This window comes from Medicago truncatula, chromosome 6 (assembly GCF_003473485.1).
Source record: "Medicago truncatula cultivar Jemalong A17 chromosome 6, MtrunA17r5.0-ANR, whole genome shotgun sequence".
Taxonomy (NCBI): Eukaryota; Viridiplantae; Streptophyta; class Magnoliopsida; order Fabales; family Fabaceae; genus Medicago; species Medicago truncatula.
This window is the reverse complement of record NC_053047.1, coordinates 7,036,271-7,057,008: the sequence shown is the minus strand read 5'-3', so window position 1 is coordinate 7,057,008 and position 20,738 is coordinate 7,036,271. Positions and strand designations below refer to the sequence as shown.

Below are 20,738 nucleotides of genomic sequence, written 5' to 3'. Positions count from 1 at the left end.
GGGTTCAAGTCTTGGAAACAATTCTCTCCTATAAAACTAAAACAAACGGGACCCCTTCCCAGACCCTACATATACGGGAGCACTTGCGCACCGGATTGTCCTTTTGCCATTGAACATGATGGCAAACATGTCAATATATGGATCTTTTATGAACCATTGCTAGTGTTTCACTCTCATTCTTAAAGTGCCTTTGTAAATGTTACCCTTTAGTCACCTTCCACCGTTTTATAAATCTCAATTTTCATAACAACTTTAGCGGTGCTGCACTATCTAATTTTTTCTTTCATCATCATGTATTATTAGTATACTATCAGAGGAGAATGATAAATATTAGTAACATGGATTGTATCTTAGACCTCCTTCTTAAATGTCTTCAGTGTTCCAACCCTTTAATCACTAGATTTTAGGCTACATATTCTAGACTACATATTAATGTATTGTTAGTACGGGTGGTTGACTATAATAGCATGAATTTAGAAAATTCCTCTATCCGTCTCACAATATTAGTCGTTTAAGGTTTGTGCACGATTATTAAGCAAATATTTCCTCCGGTCCTTATTGATGACATGCTGTCATTACGTAATTTTTAGGATTTATTTCACAAATTTGATAGAGTTCAAGGCAATATGAATGGTCCAGAGGTGTTAAAAAGCAAGAAAAACACTAAAAAGCTTTGAGCATCAAAACGCGACGCGATTGCTACATCGTGACACGATTTTCGTGGCAGAGAGGCATGTTTTTGGATTGCTAAAATCGTGACGCGTTTGTTGGGAACGTGACACGATTGAGAAGAAGAATTTGGAAGACTTCTAGGGTTTTTATAAATCGTGACGCGCTTGGATGCAGGCGTGGCGCGATTTTTCACTTAGAAAATATTTTATATTTAAACAGAAGTCAGTGCAATAAACAAGGGTGACGATTTGGAGAGAGCAAAGTGCGATTTTGAGATCTAAAGACGGCTAGAAGGGCGATTTCTTCAACCTTCTATCAGTTCATGTATGTTTTGATTCCACTATTGATTATGCTATTTGTAAACTCAATTATGAGTAGCTAAATCTCTTAGAGATTAGGTCTGAGATGATTCTTTGTAACCCTAATTGAACCATGTTGTTGTGAAACTCTATTTATGGTGAATGACAATCTAGTTTTTATTCAATTCAATTGTTCTTAATGCTTTTTATATCCTGATCAAATATAAACATGATTTAGTGAGAATGAATGACTACTGACCATAGCTTTCTACTTAGACAGAATTGAATTGTTCTAATAAACAGGGTTAGTCTAGGAATGGATAATCGTTTGTTAGTGATATTAGGTTAACATGCTTAAACTTTCAAAGATTATTTGACCACCTAAGAAATTAGGGGTTGTAGTTTGAGAATAGGGTCCTAAGTCAAGGGACTGATTAGGACTATTTTGTTAACTATCGTGGAACTAGAAAATCATTCATAAGAACAGTGTAGTATACCAATTAGGGGAACATATATGATTCGAAAGACCTGATCTCATCTCTCTTCATATTTTCTAACCAAATCTATATTTTCTAACCGAATCTTTATTTTATGTTATTTCATTTTATGCAATCAAATCAAATCTAAACAAAATAATTTATTCATCCTAAATATTTACTTTATTGCTAAATTGAGATTAACACAGTTCTTTGAATACAAACTTATTTTATTATTTCGATGCATTTTTAGTACACTTGCTAAAAGTCTATCACTTATTATAAAAAGAAAAATCAAAAAACATCAATACCAATACCATCATTAATTGTTGTAACTTTTTAAAGATTTTTACAAATATACCCTTATAGAATGTTGTGAAACATTAAATGGATCCACTAATATTAAAACGACAATCATTAAATGAGGGATAAAAAAGTCTTTTAAACAATAACTACACCTTAAATGTTGTGACTTTTTCTTATAATTAGGACCAATTGTTTTTTTTGAAAATTTACTTATATTAAGGACCGGAGGGAGTAATTAATTGTGTTGATTTCAATGGTAAAATTAATAGCATTTACTAAAACACCTTTATTGATTGTAGTTAGTGGAGTGTTTAAATTGGATGAAATTCAATAAATAAGGGTATAATAGTGGAAAAAATATTCAATGTTGCAATGGTATTGTAAAGTGACAATTATTTTGAGGAAAAAAAATGCTAAAGAGACGATAATTGTGAGACGGAGGGAGTATAAATTAGACCTCCTTCTAAAATGTCTCCGGTGTTCCAACCCTTTAGTCACAAATTTAGTACATCATCATTTATCGTTTACATCATCTTGGTGTTGTTGACTGTGATAACAAGAATTTAGAAAATTACTTAATTCGTTTTTTTCTTTTGATGTCCGGACCATCTGTCCTAGCCGCTCTGGCTATCTATGCACTTTCCTTCTTCAAGGCTCCATCAGGTATAATCTCTTCTATATAATATCTTTTGAGTAAAAATTTTTGGGGGGAAGTTAGGATCGTAGGAAAATTTCATGGGTCGGTTGGAGGTTTGTTTGTATGCGAAAGGAGTATGGTGGTCTGGAGGTTAGGCAATTAAGAGAGTTTAACGAGGCATTGTTAGGAAAGTGATGATGGAGATTGCTTGTTGAGAGAGAGAGTATGTGGTATCGAGTGTTGGTTGCTAGATATGGTGAGGAGTGTGGGAGGTTGGAGGATGGGGGTCAGAGAGTATGGTGGAAGGAGGTTAGGCAATTAAGAGAGTTTAACGAGGCATTGTTAGGAAAGTGATGATGGAGATTGCTTGTTGAGAGAGAGAGTATGTGGTATCGAGTGTTGGTTGCTAGATATGGTGAGGAGTGTGGGAGGTTGGAGGATGGGGGTCAGAGTGGTTGTAATTGGTGGAAGGAGGTTGTGAAAATTAGGGATGGGATAGGTAGTGGTGGCGACGGTTGGTTTGAGGGTAGCGTAGTGAGGTATGTGGGTGATGGGGAGGATTCACTATTTTGGCACGATAGGTGGTGTGGTGACGCTTCTTTCCGAGTTCGCTTTAGCAGGTTATTTGATTTAGCCTTGAATAAATCAATAACTGTTAAGGACATGTTTTCACTCGGTTGGGGGGAAGGGGTGAGGCTTGGAGTTGGCGTAGGCGGTTGTGGGAGTGGGAGGAAGAGTTATACTAGAGGACTGTAGGGTATTACTTGCTGATGTTTCTTTGCAGCCTCTTTCTTATGATGTTTGGCAGTGGTTACCGGATCCTGCTGGAGGTTACTCGGTTCGTGGAGTGTATGCCATGCTCACGGCACATGATACCCAGCATGATAGGCACGATGTTAACTTGATTTGGCACAAACAGGTTCCGCTTAAGGTGTCTATTTTTGCTTGATGGCTGCTTTGTGATCGCCTTCCTACTAAATCTAATTTGGAGGCCCGTGGTGTGCTTGATTTGGAGGCTTGTATGTGTGTGTCTGGTTGCGGTCTTGTGGAGGACGCTCGCCATTTGTTTATAGCGTGCAATTGGTTCGGGTCGATATGGCCTTTATTGCGATCATGGATTGGTTTTGATGGTATGGACCATTATATTATTTCAGATCACTTTACTTAGTTTACTTATTGCACAGGTGGTTTGAAAACGCACAAGTTTTTTCATCAGCTTGTTTGGCTTCTTACTGTTTGGGTCCATGGAATGAAAGAAATAATAGATTATTTAATCAAAAGGAATGCTTAATAGTTCAACTACTGGACAAAGTAAAATATTATTCTTTGTGGTGGTTGAAAGCCAATAAGGTTGTCTTTGTTTTTAGTGAACAATTGTGGTGGTCGAGTCCATTGTCGTGTTTAGGCATTGACTAGACTATTTGTTGTATTTCGTGTGAACTGCTGATTTTTTTAAAAGTCTTTTTGGTACACCTTATCCTGAGAAGATTGTTTTAACAACAGTGTTAATATAATTCAGTTTTGCTTGTTCAAAAAAAAAAAAAAATTTGGTATATGCAGTCAGTGTGGTGAGCAAATTTATGCATGATCCGAGGGTGAGACATTTGTAGATTATAGACCATATCAAATGTGTTCTACTTCTTTGATTTGTGCAAAAGAGAAATGTTTTGATAAAGTTGTGTGTTTTATATAAAAAAAAAAAAAATAAAAAAAAAATACTTTGGAGAATGGACATGTGGCTTTAGCCACCACAAATTGGATCCTCTCCTGGTTGAGCATCAAATCAAATATTTTTTATTATAATATTGTTCAGTGGGTTTTAGAGCAAGGGTTTTCTTAGGCTTTCTCTATGCATTTGCAATTTTTTCAGTCAGTATTAATTAGTCCTTATCAGTGGCAGTGAGGCTTACAATTTTTTCAGCTTATCATCGATTTTTCAGCTAGGTACATCCTTCCAAAATTTGCTTATGGGTCATCGATAAATCACCATGAGAGGTGCTAAGAATGTCGAATTATATGTATCTCCTTAATTACTTAAAATATAAAATATAATATCAAGAATTTATATCTTAGTGCATTTATTTAAAAGACAAAATTATTTATTTAGTCTCTTAGTTTAATTACAGGCAATAATTTAGTCCTTTAATTATCTTTTTCTCATTGCAGTTTTGTCCTTTTTATCTATTTACATATGAATTTTCAAGCATCAAATATATGATTCATATGAAAACATAGATGAAAGCCTATATATTTGAAGATTGAGAAGCGGTAGGAAAAAGAAACTCATGAATTTGAAGCTTGAAAATCCATGCAAATGTATCTAAAGGACTAAATCGTTATCTGAAATTAAGTCAAGGAATTAAAAGTGTAATTTTGCCTATCTAAAATATGAATAAATATTTAATTGTTATGATCTGCGGTGAGTTGGGTTATTTGTTTGGTGAGCTCGTTGAAAGGTTCATCTCTCTGTTGATGTTTATACATACTGAGTATTCCATTAGGTCAGCGTAAAAGCAACATAGAAAATTTAAGCTCTCAACCCTAACGCTTCTCTCATGATTTACTCATCGCCCATATGATTTATCGATCATACAAGGTCCCTAATTAATTGTATTCTTATAATATGACATAACCTTGTATCAATGATTTTGGTCATCTATATTAAAATATTCCAACAAAGAACACTTTATTTTTAAGACTCTCTAACGATCACTCTTTTACCAGCTAAAATTTATATGATTTCCACTACTTTAGATAGGACTAGTTTTCAAAATGTAGAATCCGCATTGATTTCACTCAAGAGTGAGTGTTGGAGAGTGTTAAAAAAGAATGTTCCTATCACTCTTCAATCATCATTTGTAGTTTGAGTAATGATACTTGTACATTTATTTTAGGACAACTTTTACACAATCATCTCTCTCATACTCTTATTTTGTTCTTATCCTCTCTCTTCTTGTGTCTCTCTATTACTCCCTCCGTTCATTTTTAAGTGTCATTTTTGAGGACAAGTGTAGTACAATTGTTGATTGTCTTGATTTGTGTAAAATGTCAAAATGTGACAATTAAAAAAGAACGAATGTAGTATTTTTTACTAATAATAAGAGAGAGAAAAAAAAGTTTGTCATAAAAATTATCACAAAATAGTTGTACAAGTATCATTATTCTTGTAGTTTTGATTCCCTCTGTTTATGTTTGGTGTTGAACATTATCTTAAAAATTGTGGTTGGACCTAACACAACCTCACAAAACCGACTTGTAAGGTGAATATTGTCCCCACTTATAAACATATTATCAGATCATATCTTATCCGATCGGGGACTCTTAACACATTATTCTTTCATTTATTCAAAGTTATGTACCTGTACCTAGCTATTTATCTTAATTTAATATTTTTTGGTTTCTTAAAAACTCTATATGAACAATAATGAGAATTCAAACAACAATGGATAAAGAAAATGCCTATTGGATGGTTAGTTGGCAACATGAATTTTATGGACTGCCACCTTTTACAAACTTTATTTTAGTCTTTTTTCTAAATTTGAGAATCACATGCACTTCACATACAAGGCCAATGAAAATAGATCAGTGTTCATGATGGTCGTGGAGTTTACAGTATACTACAGATTTTGGTGGTGTATGACACCGTTTATTGCTCTTAATAATTAGATTGGTTATTAGGTGACACTTTGATCCCTCTCATTGCTTGCATTTGTCAACAGCACAGAAAGTCATTGTTTTTCATTTTGTTCAATGAGTTACTGTGTTGTTTGTTTGGCAGTGAATCATTACGTGAGCAGTATTGTGTTGAATGAATCAAACATTTAAAATAAGTGTTAACACAACTCAGTCTAACACTCATTTTATTAGAGTTAAAGGCACTTGATAGGGATTTAAAAATGAAAATAATTGATAAATTTTCGGTAGAAAAATTTGCTTTTTTAAAATTTATATATATTAAATACACAAATTTTAAGATAAAAGTTTCACTTTATCCAATTGTCTTAAGGTATCGTATGGTCAAACTTTTTTTCGGTCTAAAAGCTACTTTAAAACAAAGTTAAAATAAAATCCTTTAAAAAAAAGGCTAAAGCTGTTTGGTTTCTTTATTTATTTTTTTAATTCTAAAGTTATTTTTAAGTTAAAAGCTGTTTGGCAAAATATTGTACAAAACTTTGAATTTATTATTTTTTTGGTGGTGTATGGGGTTCAAACCCGAAACCTTGCATATATTTATGCATTGTCTAAAAATAAAAAAAAACTTTGAATTCATTATGAATTAACATAATAAATAAAAAAATGTCAAAAATATTTTTTGAAGGGAAAAAATGTTTAAAATATAAAAGATATATTTTTACAAATACTATATTTACTCAACGACGTTTATTTTGTATAATATGAATACAAATTTGTATCATCATATAAAGGACTTGTTAAATATTTGAATAGGAGAAATAATTTAAGGAGGCTCAAATAATAACATAAATAATATCAAAGTAGTTTGGAAAATTAAAAACAATAATCATATTTAAAAAAAAAACATAAATCATCAGAAACTCAAACGTCTCTGCTCTCCATCAATGCAACTCATATTTAATTTCTAACTTTATTCATGTAGCCTCCATCTTGTACTCTTCCTGGATTATATGAACTGATTTCTTCATTTATATTGCTTTCTTCGTCACGCTTAATCGTATATTCAAAGATAACATCTATAATATGTATATGTGTGTGTATATATAATGACAATAATTGGTTTTTTCTTTTCCAACTATACTCTATAACAAATTTTGTTATAATAATACCATATTTTTAGTGTCAGTTAAAAAGATAAGAATTTATATTATATAATGTTATATTTGTTACATTGCTGGTGTCATTTGAAAATATATGTTTAGTTTTTTTAATAAGAAAAAGATATGCATAGTTTGTTACAATAAAAATGTGTAAAATATATATAAGTAAAAAAAAAATTATACGCATTAGCGTAACAAAAAAAAACAGACAGACGAACATAAAGTATTACTCTAAATGCTAATGTGTGTGTATATATTTCTGAGGTTGAAAAAAGGAAATAAAAATATTCGGTGTCATTCATTGACAGCGTGAATAAAAATATTTCAGTTCATTAAAAAAAAGATATTGAAATTAATATATAAGTGATAAAAAGATAATAAAATTTCTTAAAAAATAGATGATAAACTTAAATGGACCGTCATTAAAAAAAATTAAATGGATCGGTTCAAAAAATAAAATGGAAGAAAAAAGCATATTGAAAAAATAAAAGAAAAGCTTGCCGGCGTGAGTTGTAGAGAGATGCTTGTGAAATAAATTGGGGAAAAGTAGTTTTTTGAAGTAGCATTCAACAACTTTTGGTTAAAGCTCATTTATTCAATTTTATGCATTCTAAAAAAAGTACTTTTTTTCTAAGGTAATTTATTGATATTGTGTTTGGCCTAACTTCTCCTTAAAAACGTAGAGAAGCTGGAAAAAAATCGGGCCAAACGGTACCTAAGTCTTTTAAAAAAATAAAAAACAATTGTCTTAAGTGCACTCCTTTTTATTTTATCATCATTGGGTGAAACCCCATGATCTATATTTTGAGAAGAGAAATAATATTTGTACAACCACTTTCTAACAACTTTTTGACAATTTTCTCTCTCTTACTCATATTATCTTCTTATTCTTTCTCTTTCTTTTTCTCTCTCTAATATTTTTGACCAATCAAAAGAGAGAAAACAAAAATTGTCATAAAAATTGTATCAAAGAGTTGTACATATATCACTGCTATTTTGAGAATGAATTTCACATAAAGTAGTGAGACACACATGTGTTTCACTTAATAAGAGTGAGTGTTGTTTGTACTTCTCTTTTAAAATATATTAAAAATAGATTTAATTACACTTTTAACCCCTCAAATTTTACAATTATATGATTTTGGTTTCTCCCAAGTTTAAAATGAGTGATTTTGACCCCTCAAATTTGCTCATTTTGCACTTACTAGTTAATCATCCATGCATATTTATTTTTTTCATTTATAGCAACTGAAATAGGTCTCTTTAAGTTTTGTTCATAATGTGATTAATTAGTTGCATGGCATATATGAACTTCTCTATTTGGAATTGTGTATTTTCTCTGCTTAATTTTGCGACTTTTCTTGCTTGTTTGAGGAATTGTGATTAACTTGTTTTAGTGACAAGAGTTTACCGGAGAATGCTTAGGTCAATTGAAAACCCACCGATATAATAAGGGTTGGACTAATTCGTGTTCTTTTAAGTTTTGTGTAATAAATTTATTATAAATTTAAAAATTAAATTTAATGTACACATTCCAACAAAAAATTACTATATTTGATACATTAACTTGTGCCATTGAGGGTTAAAAATGCTGATTTTAAATTTAAGGGGCCAAAAGCGTAGTTAATCTTTAAAAATATGTTTTTAATGACAATGTTAATATGTTAATTGATATATTAGAATTTGAACTCCGAACCTCCAACTCATAACTCTTGGTCCGTTTGGTTCGAGAATTAGGAGGGGAGGGGAGGGATTTTTACGGAGGGGAGTGGAGGGGAGGGATTTTAACAGTATTTTACCGTTTTACCCTTAAACTTAATTAAATAAAAGAAACTGTTTGTTTTTACGATTTCAGAAACTGACAAAGACAAGCACACATTTAAGCCGCTATTTTATCTTAAACTGGCTCATGTATTTTGCTCCAAGCATCATATTGTTTTTTTTTTTTTGGCTTTTTTAATCGGAGCAATTCTTTGTAATATTTTTTTTATAAGAGCAATTCTTTGTAATCCTTGCATTTTTTTTCAATTACTTTCGTAAAAAATAGCATAGCTCTTAAATATATGACATAAGAATTTTCAAAATCATGGATAGTGCTTATTAATTAACAATTGTAAGATAAATGAAATTTGTTGCATATGAACAAATAAGACACATGAAAGTGACTATGACTACTGTTAACTATTTCTCCTTAAAAAAATAATGATAAACATCATAACAAAACAGTCTCCCTAAAAAAACTCATAAACATCATAACACCATCATAGTATGATTAATCAGAAGAACCAAAGACAGTTTCCATTATGACTGCTTTGCGTGCTTTGGGTGGACACTGAAGAATCATTCTAAGTATGTCTACATCTTTCATGACAACACGATATATCTTAGGCAATGAATTTGGGTCACATCCACACTCCTCTAATAAATTCCAAGTCTCTTCTCCTGAAATTGGAGGCAACTCGTGTTTATGACGTTCTCTCGTTATTTCATTTCCTTCCCGTATTGCAGCATTTCCTTCTCTGAGTGCCTCTGCAACCACTTTCATTGACTCTTTAAGTTCAATAATATCATTGTATGTCTCTTTATTCTTAGCCACTTTCAATCTCTTCCTTTTTCCACCACTTGCCATGGTTGAAGGATCATATGATTGTGTTTCAGGTAAAGTAAAGTCATAATCAGGAGCATCAAAGCTCTCCAAAATTACCTCATTCCGAGCAACACGGTCATCAATATCTTGATAGCAAAAGACAACAGCACACATAAGCTGAGCTATAGCTCTTCGGCGCAAATCAAACCATCTATTGATAGCAATTTCCTGATCTTGATGATCCATCTAATCGCATAAAATTAATTTCTAGATTATATAACTCTTATACTACAATTACATATAGACATGTAATAAACTACAACAAACATATTTATATATAAACGAGGCCATGATCAATATATGGAAGAAAAAAAAATGAAACAAAGCATATAGAAAGAAAAGCAGAACGTAAAAAAGAAAAAAAAATCATGATTAATGTATAGATATATGGAAGATAAAAAAAATGAAACAAAGCATATAGATTAATGTACAGAAAAATAAAGCCAAGATTTTACACAACAAGACATGTAGGATCGGTGAATTGACAGTGAAAAAAAACACTACTAGGTTGTGATTATCCTATTTTAGCTAGAAGTGAAGATTTGCATTTTATATAAGCTGTATCTGATACTCCAACAACAATAAGTATCAATAAAAATAATGCACAGCTTTGAGGATGGATAATGTAGTGTGCCAACAGGAACAAGTTCAATAGCCAGCATCAGCATGCTTGAGAGAGGTTTTAAGTGGGAACATGTGAAATGTAAACATGTCTTGAGTTTTTACTGTTCGTTTGCCTGTAGGCTGTAGCTATTTTATGCAAAATTTTATTTGTATATTTCTGTTCTCATGGTAAATTATTTTATTTTTTTAAAACTATGTGCGTTTTTAGTGAATTTCATTTTCAATTTGATTCAATGATTACGAGTTATATTCAGCTAATCCAATAATAGTAAGGTTGTGTAGTGAAAAAAAATTCTGGTCAAGATTTTACACAACAAGACATGGATAGGTGAATTAACTGTGAAAAAAAAACAAGCAACAACAAGTATAATAAGCTGAATTAAAATAAAATAATAATAATAATAATAAAACTTCAACGATTTCATCAAAAAAAAAAAAAGACTTCAACGATTTTAAAAGTGAAAAAAAAAACAATACTCTCAAATGAATGGATCAATACCATAAGAAAAAACACACTATGAAACAAACAAGCCACCGTAAGGATAAAACAACAATTTAAACAATAAAGTTCCAACAACGATAACGATTAAACAAGGATAATAAAGTAGCGAATCAATAACGATGTAATTAATAATACTACGATATAGACAATGAGATGATGAAATTACTCACAATTCACTTTGGAGGAAGCCTCAAGCAGTCGTTGACAACAACAAAGTAGTAGTAAGAGCGGTTTGTACATCTAACAAATAAGAGTGGTAGATTATATAATAATAAAAATTGTTACAAGGAAAATATAACAAAATAATAATAATAATTGTTACAAGAATAAGATAACCTAATAATAATAATAAGATTGTTACAAAAATAATATAATCTAATAATAATAAAAGTTGTTACAAGGTTAATATTGAGATTTGAAATTAATTTAAGGATAATTATGGCAATGCAATAAAATTTTAAAGAGATTTGCTCCCCTTCCCTTCCCTTCTAAAAATTGAACCAAACACTTCAAATTAAAAATCTCCCCTCCCCTTCCCTCCCCTCCAAAACTCTCGAACCAAACGGACCCTTAGTGAAAATCAATTGAGTTACCCAACCCCATTTATATTAAAAATATTTTAATATTGACTTAATTGCACCTTTGACACATTAAGTTTAACGATTCTATGATTTTGATTCTTAAGTTTAAAATAAGATATTTTTCAACAATCATTTTCGGGAAAAATCATAATATAGCATGATCTTAAAAAGAGAAGGTGCACACGGACAAGCTAATCTAATAAAGACATCACTCAAAATTGAAATATATTTTAAAAGCCATACAAAAGACCTATACAAGAGTTCCCTTACAAAAACTAAATTGCATATGAGAGTAATTAATTAATTTTGATCATAGTCGCAAAGTATAAGTTATTTTAATCTCGATTAATATTCAGAGTTTGAACCTCAATCTTTATATATGATAATGTTCCAACCAACTGAGTTATGCTCAGAGACTGATATATATATCTTTTTATTTACGAAAAATCACTTTTATTTCTAATAATACTTTCATTTTTTCAAGAAAATTGATTTCTATAAAAGTAAGTTTGAAACAAATTCTGAATTTGCTGAAGAAAATTGCTTTTCTCACATCAATTATTTCCTAAAAACATATGAAAATGACTGTTTTACCTCTAACAGTTGTTAACTACTGCCGGCAAAACCGACAACAGTTAACTACCGCTGCGACCTGTAATTTAACACATGCAGGTAGGGTGTGGGCTGTACTGGGTTAAAAGGAAAAGTCGTAACGATAGTTAACTACCACCGAGAGCATTTCAATGTGTTTTTAGGAAATATAATTGATGTCAAAAAAGCAATTTTCTTTGCTGAAATATATATGGGCTTTTTTTTTGAAATAGAGCCCAAAAGAGACCAAGCCCAATAAACAAAAACAACCTCAAAAAAAAAAACACAAAACCCTAGTTAGACACATTTATCACTGTCGTTTATATACCTTGTCGTCTCCAACAAAATTAGGGCTTCTTGTTCAATTTCACAAATCTTCGCATACCCTAACTTCAACCATGGTTGCTGCAAAGAAAACCGTAATCTCTCTCTCTCCCTCACACACACATCACTATCTCAATTTTTCTGTTATTTTTGAGTTCTGAATTTGATTTGATTTTGGTTTTGGATTTGCAGAAGAAGACCCATGAGTCTATTAACAACAGACTCGCTCTTGTGATGAAGAGTGGGAAGTATACTTTGGGGTACAAAACTGTTCTCAAATCTCTCAGGAACAACAAAGGTAAATTTTTGTTTAATAATTTTATTGTTCTGATCTGATTTTTAGCATTTGTTTCTAGATTCTAGCTCAATTGAATTAATGGGTCGTTTTGTAATTTAAATTTCTAATTTTTAGTTTACTAAGAAAATTCGATTTTTTTGCTTCTGATCTTGTTTTTACTATTTGTTTTGTTTTTTTTAGCTCGATTTAGTTGATGGGTTGTTTATTGAATATTTTTTTTTAATTGTGAAAAAACTAGATTTTTATTTTATGAATAGATTGGAGGAAATGAGGTTTTTATAGTTTTGTCTGGATTTGGGGAGAATGAATGTATGGCTTTTAGAAATGGGGTAATGAAATCTGTTTGTGAATTTGAGTTTTGTTTAGGGCTCGTTTGGATTGACTTATTTTTGAGCTTTTGCAAAACAGCTAATGCAAATAAAAAGGCTTTTTTAATGTTAATTCATAAGTTCTCACTAACGAAAATTGTATCATAAGCTGTTTTTTCATAAACTACCTTGACTAGCTTATGAATACTACATAATAGCTTATTTATTTGCATAAGCTATTTTACACAAGCTAAAAAATAAGCAAATCCCAACAGTCCCTTAATGTCGTAGGAAAATGGCTTTTGTATGGCTTTGTTGAGATGTTTTAAGAATAAATGTTTTTTGAATGGGAAATATAGTTTTTTCTAAATTAAAGTTGGCATTGTTTGTGTAATTGATAGAGAAATGGGTTGACCACGTGTATTCTGTTCCATATGTTGGTCATTGAAACGTAATTGCAGTGAATAGGTTTCCCAACATTGATTGGATTTTTTATGTTTTTGTTACGATTTATTATGAATGAATGTTGTTGGTATTGGAAATATGGTTTTTACCCAATTAGATTTGAAATTGTTGGTCTCTTTGATTGAGAAATGTGGTGACCATGAGTATTTTGTTCCATGTGTTAGAGATTGAAACGGAATTGGATTGATTAGATTTCACAATATTGTCTGTGACTACTGTGGTTTTGGCTTGTGTATTAAGTACTTTGTTAGTTGCATAAAAAATTGCTAAAATAATGTTCAATGTTTTTAGGAAAATGGACTTTCTATCGTTTTGTTTGGATTTGAGGAAAATGGTTTTGTTTAGATTTGGGGAGAAATAATGTATTTAGGGAGGAAAATGTTGTCATTTTGATTTATTATTGAATGTTGTAGGAAAATGGCTTTTGTATGCTTTTGTTGGGTTTTATTTTTCAGAATGAAAGTTTTGGAATTGGGATTTATGGTTTTTTCAGTAGTAAGTCTGAAATTGTTGGTTTTCTCGATGGAGATTGGAGAGAAATGAGTATTTTAAGTCTGAAATGAATTGGAGATTGAAACTTTATGATTTTCTTTTGATTGGGGAAGAATGAATGATTTTTGGTTTGTGAAATGTGGTTGTGAATTTGTTCTTTTGCAAGTGTTATTGTAGGAAGATGACTTTTTTTAAGAATCATTAGTTTGGTTTTGTAAATATGGTTTATACAGAATTAAACTTGAAATTGTTGATTTCAATAATGGAGAAATGTATGAGTATTTTATAGATTGAAATCTTAGTGCAGTGATTAGATTTCCCAATATTATAACACTTTTTTTTTTTTTAACTAATGTGAATGTGGATTTTGCTTGTGTATTGTATTGTCTAATGAGTTCTTTACTGAACTCATTGATTATGCTTGTTCTAAACATTTTTCAATTTTATGCAGGGAAATTGATTATCATTGCTAACAATTGCCCACCATTGAGGAAGTCCGAGATTGAGTACTATGCTATGTTGGCGAAGGTTGGAGTTCATCACTACAACGGGAGTAAGTTCTCTATCTAATTAGTGTCATTTTTAAAATCCAACTTATAAACACTAAACAATTAATAGAAATTGTCCCAAATATGTTTGATCAATAGTTTAGCGTACTCTGCTGATTTGTTCTTCTGGAATTTAGTGACCTTGAACTTGCAAGCCACATTCTCTAGCGTTTGATTCAAGTGTCGTGTTCAGTCATGTTGTAGGACAGTCTTTGGAAAATTTGTTGTATACATTTTGTTGGCCAGTCTTAAGTAACTTAACCTCACTTGATATAATGCACTATTAAATTGCTTTGGCATGATTCGTTAATTAGCTGTATATGTATCCTCTGCATTGTTGTTTTAACACATCTATGTAGCGTCAACCCTTTAAGTTGAAGGCTTGTAGTTTTCAATACCGACCCAACACGGATACATTAGTTACATTTAAATATCTTCCTTTCCCAATTTATTAATGTTGTTGATGGGTTTCTCGTGTCCGGTGTCTGTGCTAGTGTCTTACATTCGAACATCATTCTGTCCAATAATGAATCATCTCCAGCTAGCATTTTATCTTCACTTCATCACAATGACACACTTCAAAAGTCTCATCTTCTTATTAAGAAAGTAAAATGAACACATATTCTAGAAAATGAAAACAAAAAAAATGTTTTCACAAACTAAACAGACCCATATGAAGTGCATTATGTTTTTGAGCAGTTGAGCTATTGCATCGGGAATTTGATATATAGATGATATTTTTTTTATGGAATTGCTTTTCATCGATTCCTTTGTCGCCTTTGTTATTTTATACTCAAATTCTGTTCTATTCAAATGCTAACAATGTTTTCTTGCTTCTAGACAATGTGGATCTTGGTACTGCTTGCGGAAAATACTACAGAGTGTGCTGTCTCAGCATTGTTGATCCTGGTAACATATTAATTACTCTACAATTATTCTAGCGTAAGAAACTAATTTAATGTTTTTCATGTTTTGAATTAATTTATTTGCTGTTTTCAGGTGATTCTGATATCATCAAGACCATACCTGGAGACCAATAGAGTTGTTGTATCGAATCCTCGATTTTGGTCCTTTTTGAAACAAAACTGGCTGTTTTCTGTTTGTTTTTCTTTGCTTATCAAAATTTATGTGTACTTCTGGAAGTATTTGGATATTCGAGTATTATGATAAGTCGACTGCGATTTTTTCTTCAAAATAGTTTAATGATCTACATAATTTTGCAAGTTTATGTTATTTTATTTTACAAGAATCAATGCCATTGTGTTAGCAATATGTTATACCAAGAGCCAATGATAGAATAGTAGCTTTTCCTTTTAAGGAGAAGAAATAAGTTAAAAAAAATAAAAACACAATGAAAAATTACATTATTGTGTCCATGTTTTCTTTTTAATAATTAAGCTGTATTAAATGCACCTTCCGGGCACAAATATAAGTAAAAATTAATATTTTAGATTTATTCAATAAATTATGGTTGTTGTCTACAATAAATATCACATACATCATTTATTGAATGAATTTAAAACATGAATTAATGCTTATATTTATGACCGGAGGGTGTACATGATATTGGTTATTAAAAATTATTGGGTCCGACATCATAATAATTCAATTTTATCTCTTTTAAACTAGGTTTTTCCTATTTATATGTCTTCCATCTATCTTATCTTATTTCTCTTTCTCCCTAAAACTCTCTAAAATCTTAAAACAACCCCTAAACTCAATAATTATTTTCTTTTCAAATCTTATTTTATTAAACAATAAAATAAGTCACAATTCCTCATAAAATCACATAAATCACCTCAATCATATAAACCTCTTAAATCACACATATATCATATAAATATAATATAAACTCATCTTAATAAATTCTAGACTCAATTAAATAATTAAATAATTCAAAGAGGGCGTTACAAATGTGATCATGTGTGAGTAGTGTATATGCTTGGTTGAGGTGTTTGAACTTATTTACCTTGTTTTGTCGAATTACTTAGGAACTGTAGAAAGTGATGAAAATAGACGAACTTTGTTAAAAAGTGGTTTCATGATTGGATAACTTGTAATTAGCTTCATGCTTAAGATGATATGATAGAATAAGAATGAATCAATGATGGTTGGGTGTTTAACATGATGAATATCATGATGTGAATAGATGTCCGTCTTTTATGTGAAATGCGACTTTGAACCTTGTTGTTCCTTTGAGGTGATTGTTGTTGATGGTGATTTTGATGATGATTCTTTTGGTGATTATAACTTGATGAATTGATGATGACTTGTTGAATTGTGACTTATTGATTGTATGAATGTAAGTATTTGATAATGCAAATGTTGGTGAAAAACATAATTGGTAATGATTATTATGTTGATATATACATGTTGGTGTGGTATGCATTGTCAAGTCCTTAATTGAAGTTCATGCATTCATAGTCATTTTAAGGTGATTTGAAGAATGTAATTGGAGATATTTATTACATGGCTTCTGCAGAACATAATTGGTGATGTTTATTATGTTGGTGGATTCATTAATGATAAAATTATCTCCTGAATCCTAATGGTACCACATGCATCTAGATGAGTCTAGAACATTGCATGCATTTATTAATTGGTAAGTCGAGTCATACTTTTGGATATGTGAATTTGGTGTGTATGTGCATTGGTGAAAAAGATGAATTTATATTTGGTGATGTAGTATGATTATGTGACATGACTACTTTAGAGATATTTTATTTAGATGTTGATGAGATGATATTATATTCCGCTGTGATGTTTTGAGAAAATTATTTATGCATGTTTTGGACTTATAGAAGAAGTAGCATCTAAATCCTTGTATGATTTAGTATCATTTGTGTGATTTATCGCTTAAGGGTTTAGGGTGTTACAATAAGGTATCAGAGCTATGTTGGTCTTGTCCGGACCAACACTGGGTGATTTTTCCTGTTGTATGTGAATGGTATTGAGTTACCTTTGATATTTGTTCTGTTGTTCTTATCTGCTGGTTTTGGTTTTGTATAGAAATGAGATGGCCGGTGGAGCTGGTAGGAATGATGCTGCAATCACAGAGGCTTTGACTGCGTTGACTCAAGTGTTAGCCCAGGCTCAAGACAATGTTGGACATGGTGAGACTGAGGAAAGAAGGCCAGATCGGTGACCGCTAATTGTCATACCGATATACGCTATCCCGCTATCCCATTTTTGGGGTCTGCCGCTACACACCGCTATCCGGGTTTTACTACTATGATTTTAAGTATTTATTTCTAATTTGATCTTTTATTAATCAATAAAATGACTAATATTTTTTAATTATCACAATTTAATGAAAATGGGTTGTAATTTTCATTTTTCGAAATTTTTGCCCTTTTGCTATGTTGTTGTGAATGATACTTTTTCTCTTTAGCTTTTCTAGCACGTTTTGTGCTTGAAAAACATGGTTGTATGATCGATATATTCTTTTTTAGCCTCTTAAAAAAATTATCATAACTTTTTTTGGAACTTCTATTATATTTTATTGATAAAAGTAGTTAGACGGATAATTAGGAACTTTAATGTGGATAGCACACAAATCACACTAATAGAGAAGCCGATGTTTTTTTTAGAGGAACAGAAAAACCAATATTAGTGACCAAAACTCGACATAAAAAAAGATCTCAAAAGTTTTGTCTCGTGTGTAAATTATATTACCTTACTAGAGTGGGATTTCATTGTTTTCTATCTTAATTTTTTTAAATGATTTTATTTTTTCGAGTAGTGATACACATACTAATTATCTATCTAAAATTGGTAAAAACATATAATTTAAGATATGTCAAAATAATTTAGCATTTATCTTGTTTTGGTTTCAGGCTAATATATGTTATCTGCTCCTCTTTGATTTGAATCATTGTGGATATAGTTTGTTGGAATTTAAAAATTGTTGTGGAGAGAATCATTTGAGGTGGTTGCGGTGACGAATTGGTTTTTTTGTTCTCGGTCAACCACCGTCGACGTGCCACGGTGTTCGATTCTTGTTGGTGATTTTTGTTGATACAAAACTAGGGGGAAGCAGCAACCTCATCTTGTTCTTGTTGCCATTTTGGCCTCTCAATGCGGCGACTAGCCAAACCGCCTTTTGGTGCAGGCAAAAAATCGGAAAGGGTCTGTGATTCTATTATACCTGCAAGGGTCTGTTGGTTCCTAACATGTTGGACTCATCCCTCGATAATATCTATATGTATTCTCAATAGAATTTGAAAGGGTCTGTTGATTGGGCTACAAATATTGCATACATATCTGTATTCTCAATTATTTGAAAGAGTCTGTTGATTGGGCTATTAGTTTATATTATGCATCTCCTTTTTTGCAATTAGTTTTGATTGGGTCTGCAAGGGTCTGTTGATTGGGCTAGGCTTTACGTCCCCCAACTTTTCTAACCTTTTTAATCGTATCTACATAGGGTGTTGCAGATTCATCTGTACCCCATTTCATTTCAAAAAAAAAAATGTTATTTATATTTTCTCTTAAAATTATCCGTTTTTTATGGGGAAGATTATCATTATTGGTTTTGATATAATAAATATAAATATATGGCGAGACACAGTCGTATGAGGTAAATGAAAACCATCAACCTCAACGAAGATTACAAGAAAATCTACGTATAATATGATAATTGCCGAAATTAGAACTTAAACCCAAATAACAACACGCTAAGATTTTCTTTAACTTGGAAAATAGTTTTATTAAACATATTATTAGTACATGGATTATAACCATTTCTTGGCGAACTAAATTTCAAGCCTTTGTTCATTTAAACAACACTTAATGGTGATGTTTTTGGCTATTCCCATCGCTAGGAATCGCTCTTGCCGAGGGTTTGTGCCCTATCCCACCATTGCTAGGTCCTGAACTTGTTGGGCGGAAAACATCATCACCATCCTTATTATCATCAATTATGGAATACTTATGATTAAGTGAAGGAGGTTGTGAACTTTGCAATAAGACTATAGGAATATCTCTTGCATGGGGTTTGTGTCCTATCCCACCATTGCTAGGTCCTGAACTTGTTGGGTGGAAAAAATCATCACCGTCCTTATTATCATCATTTATGGAATACTTATGATTAAGTGAAGGAGTTTGTGGACTTTGCAATAAGACTATAGGAATAGCTCTTGCATGGGGTTTGTGTCCTATCCCACCATTGCTAGGTCCTGAACTTGTTGGGCGGAAAAAATCATCACCGTCCTTATTATCATCATTTATGGAATACTTATGATTAAGTGAAGGAGTTTGTGGACTTTGCAATAAGACTATAGGAATAGCTCTTGCATGGGGTTTGTGTCCTATCCCACCATTGCTAGGTCCTGAACTTGTTGGGCGGAAAAAATCATCACCGTCCTTATTATCATCATTTATGGAATACTTATGATTAAGTGAAGGAGTTTGTGGACTTTGCAATAAGACTATAGGAATAGCTCTTGCATGGGGTTTGTGTCCTATCCCACCATTGCTAGGTCCTGAACTTGTTGGACGGAAAAAATCATCACCATCCTTATTATCATCATTCATGGAATACTTATGATTAAGGGAAGGAGGTTGTGGACTTTCCAATAAGACTATAGGAATAGCTCTTGCATGGGGTTTGTGTCCTATCCCACCATTGCTAGGTCTTGAACTTGTTGGGCGGAAAACATCATCACCAGACTTATTGGAATCATTTATGGAATACGTATGATCAAGTGAAGGTGGTTGAGGATGAATGTTATTAACCAACCTTGATGCTTCCATTGAATCAATGTTTTGTTGCATAACAATAAGGAGAAGTAAAAAGGTTAAAAACATGATTTTCTCAGCCATGAAGCTCGTGGATAAAAATGAAAAAAAAAAAGGAGATATGGAAGCAAAAACGATTATGCAAGTGAGGGATGAGTAAGAGTTGTATTTAACATGATCGCCAAGTTAACTTTTTGGCCTAGTCAAATAGGCGTAAGGTATATTTGACCAAACTTTTTTATAGCTTTAGACTGTCCTCTAAACTTTTTCGTTTTCTCTTTGCATTTTTTTAGGTTAAAAGGTGCTCAATAATATATTTCTATAAAAAACTTTAACTTTACATAATCCTAATAAATAAATGATATATTAAAAAATGAATCAAATTCTTAGGAAAATTATAATATCAAAATACAGGTGTGTTTGACCAAACTTTTTT

At 31.5% G+C, this 20,738-nt stretch overlaps 1 protein-coding gene across 1 annotated transcript; it reads left to right on the top strand.

Annotated features, from left to right (window-relative positions):
• Positions 1-12,404: 12,404 nt before the first annotated feature.
• Positions 12,405-15,786, top strand: LOC25479743 (60S ribosomal protein L30). Its single transcript, XM_013587834.3, has 5 exons — positions 12,405-12,547; positions 12,645-12,750; positions 14,467-14,568; positions 15,404-15,472; positions 15,563-15,786. Exons 1-5 carry the CDS (start codon positions 12,527-12,529, stop codon positions 15,601-15,603), a joined length of 339 nt encoding a protein of 112 aa, XP_013443288.1. The 5' UTR covers positions 12,405-12,526; the 3' UTR covers positions 15,604-15,786.
• The last annotated feature ends 4,952 nt before the right edge of the window (positions 15,787-20,738 follow it).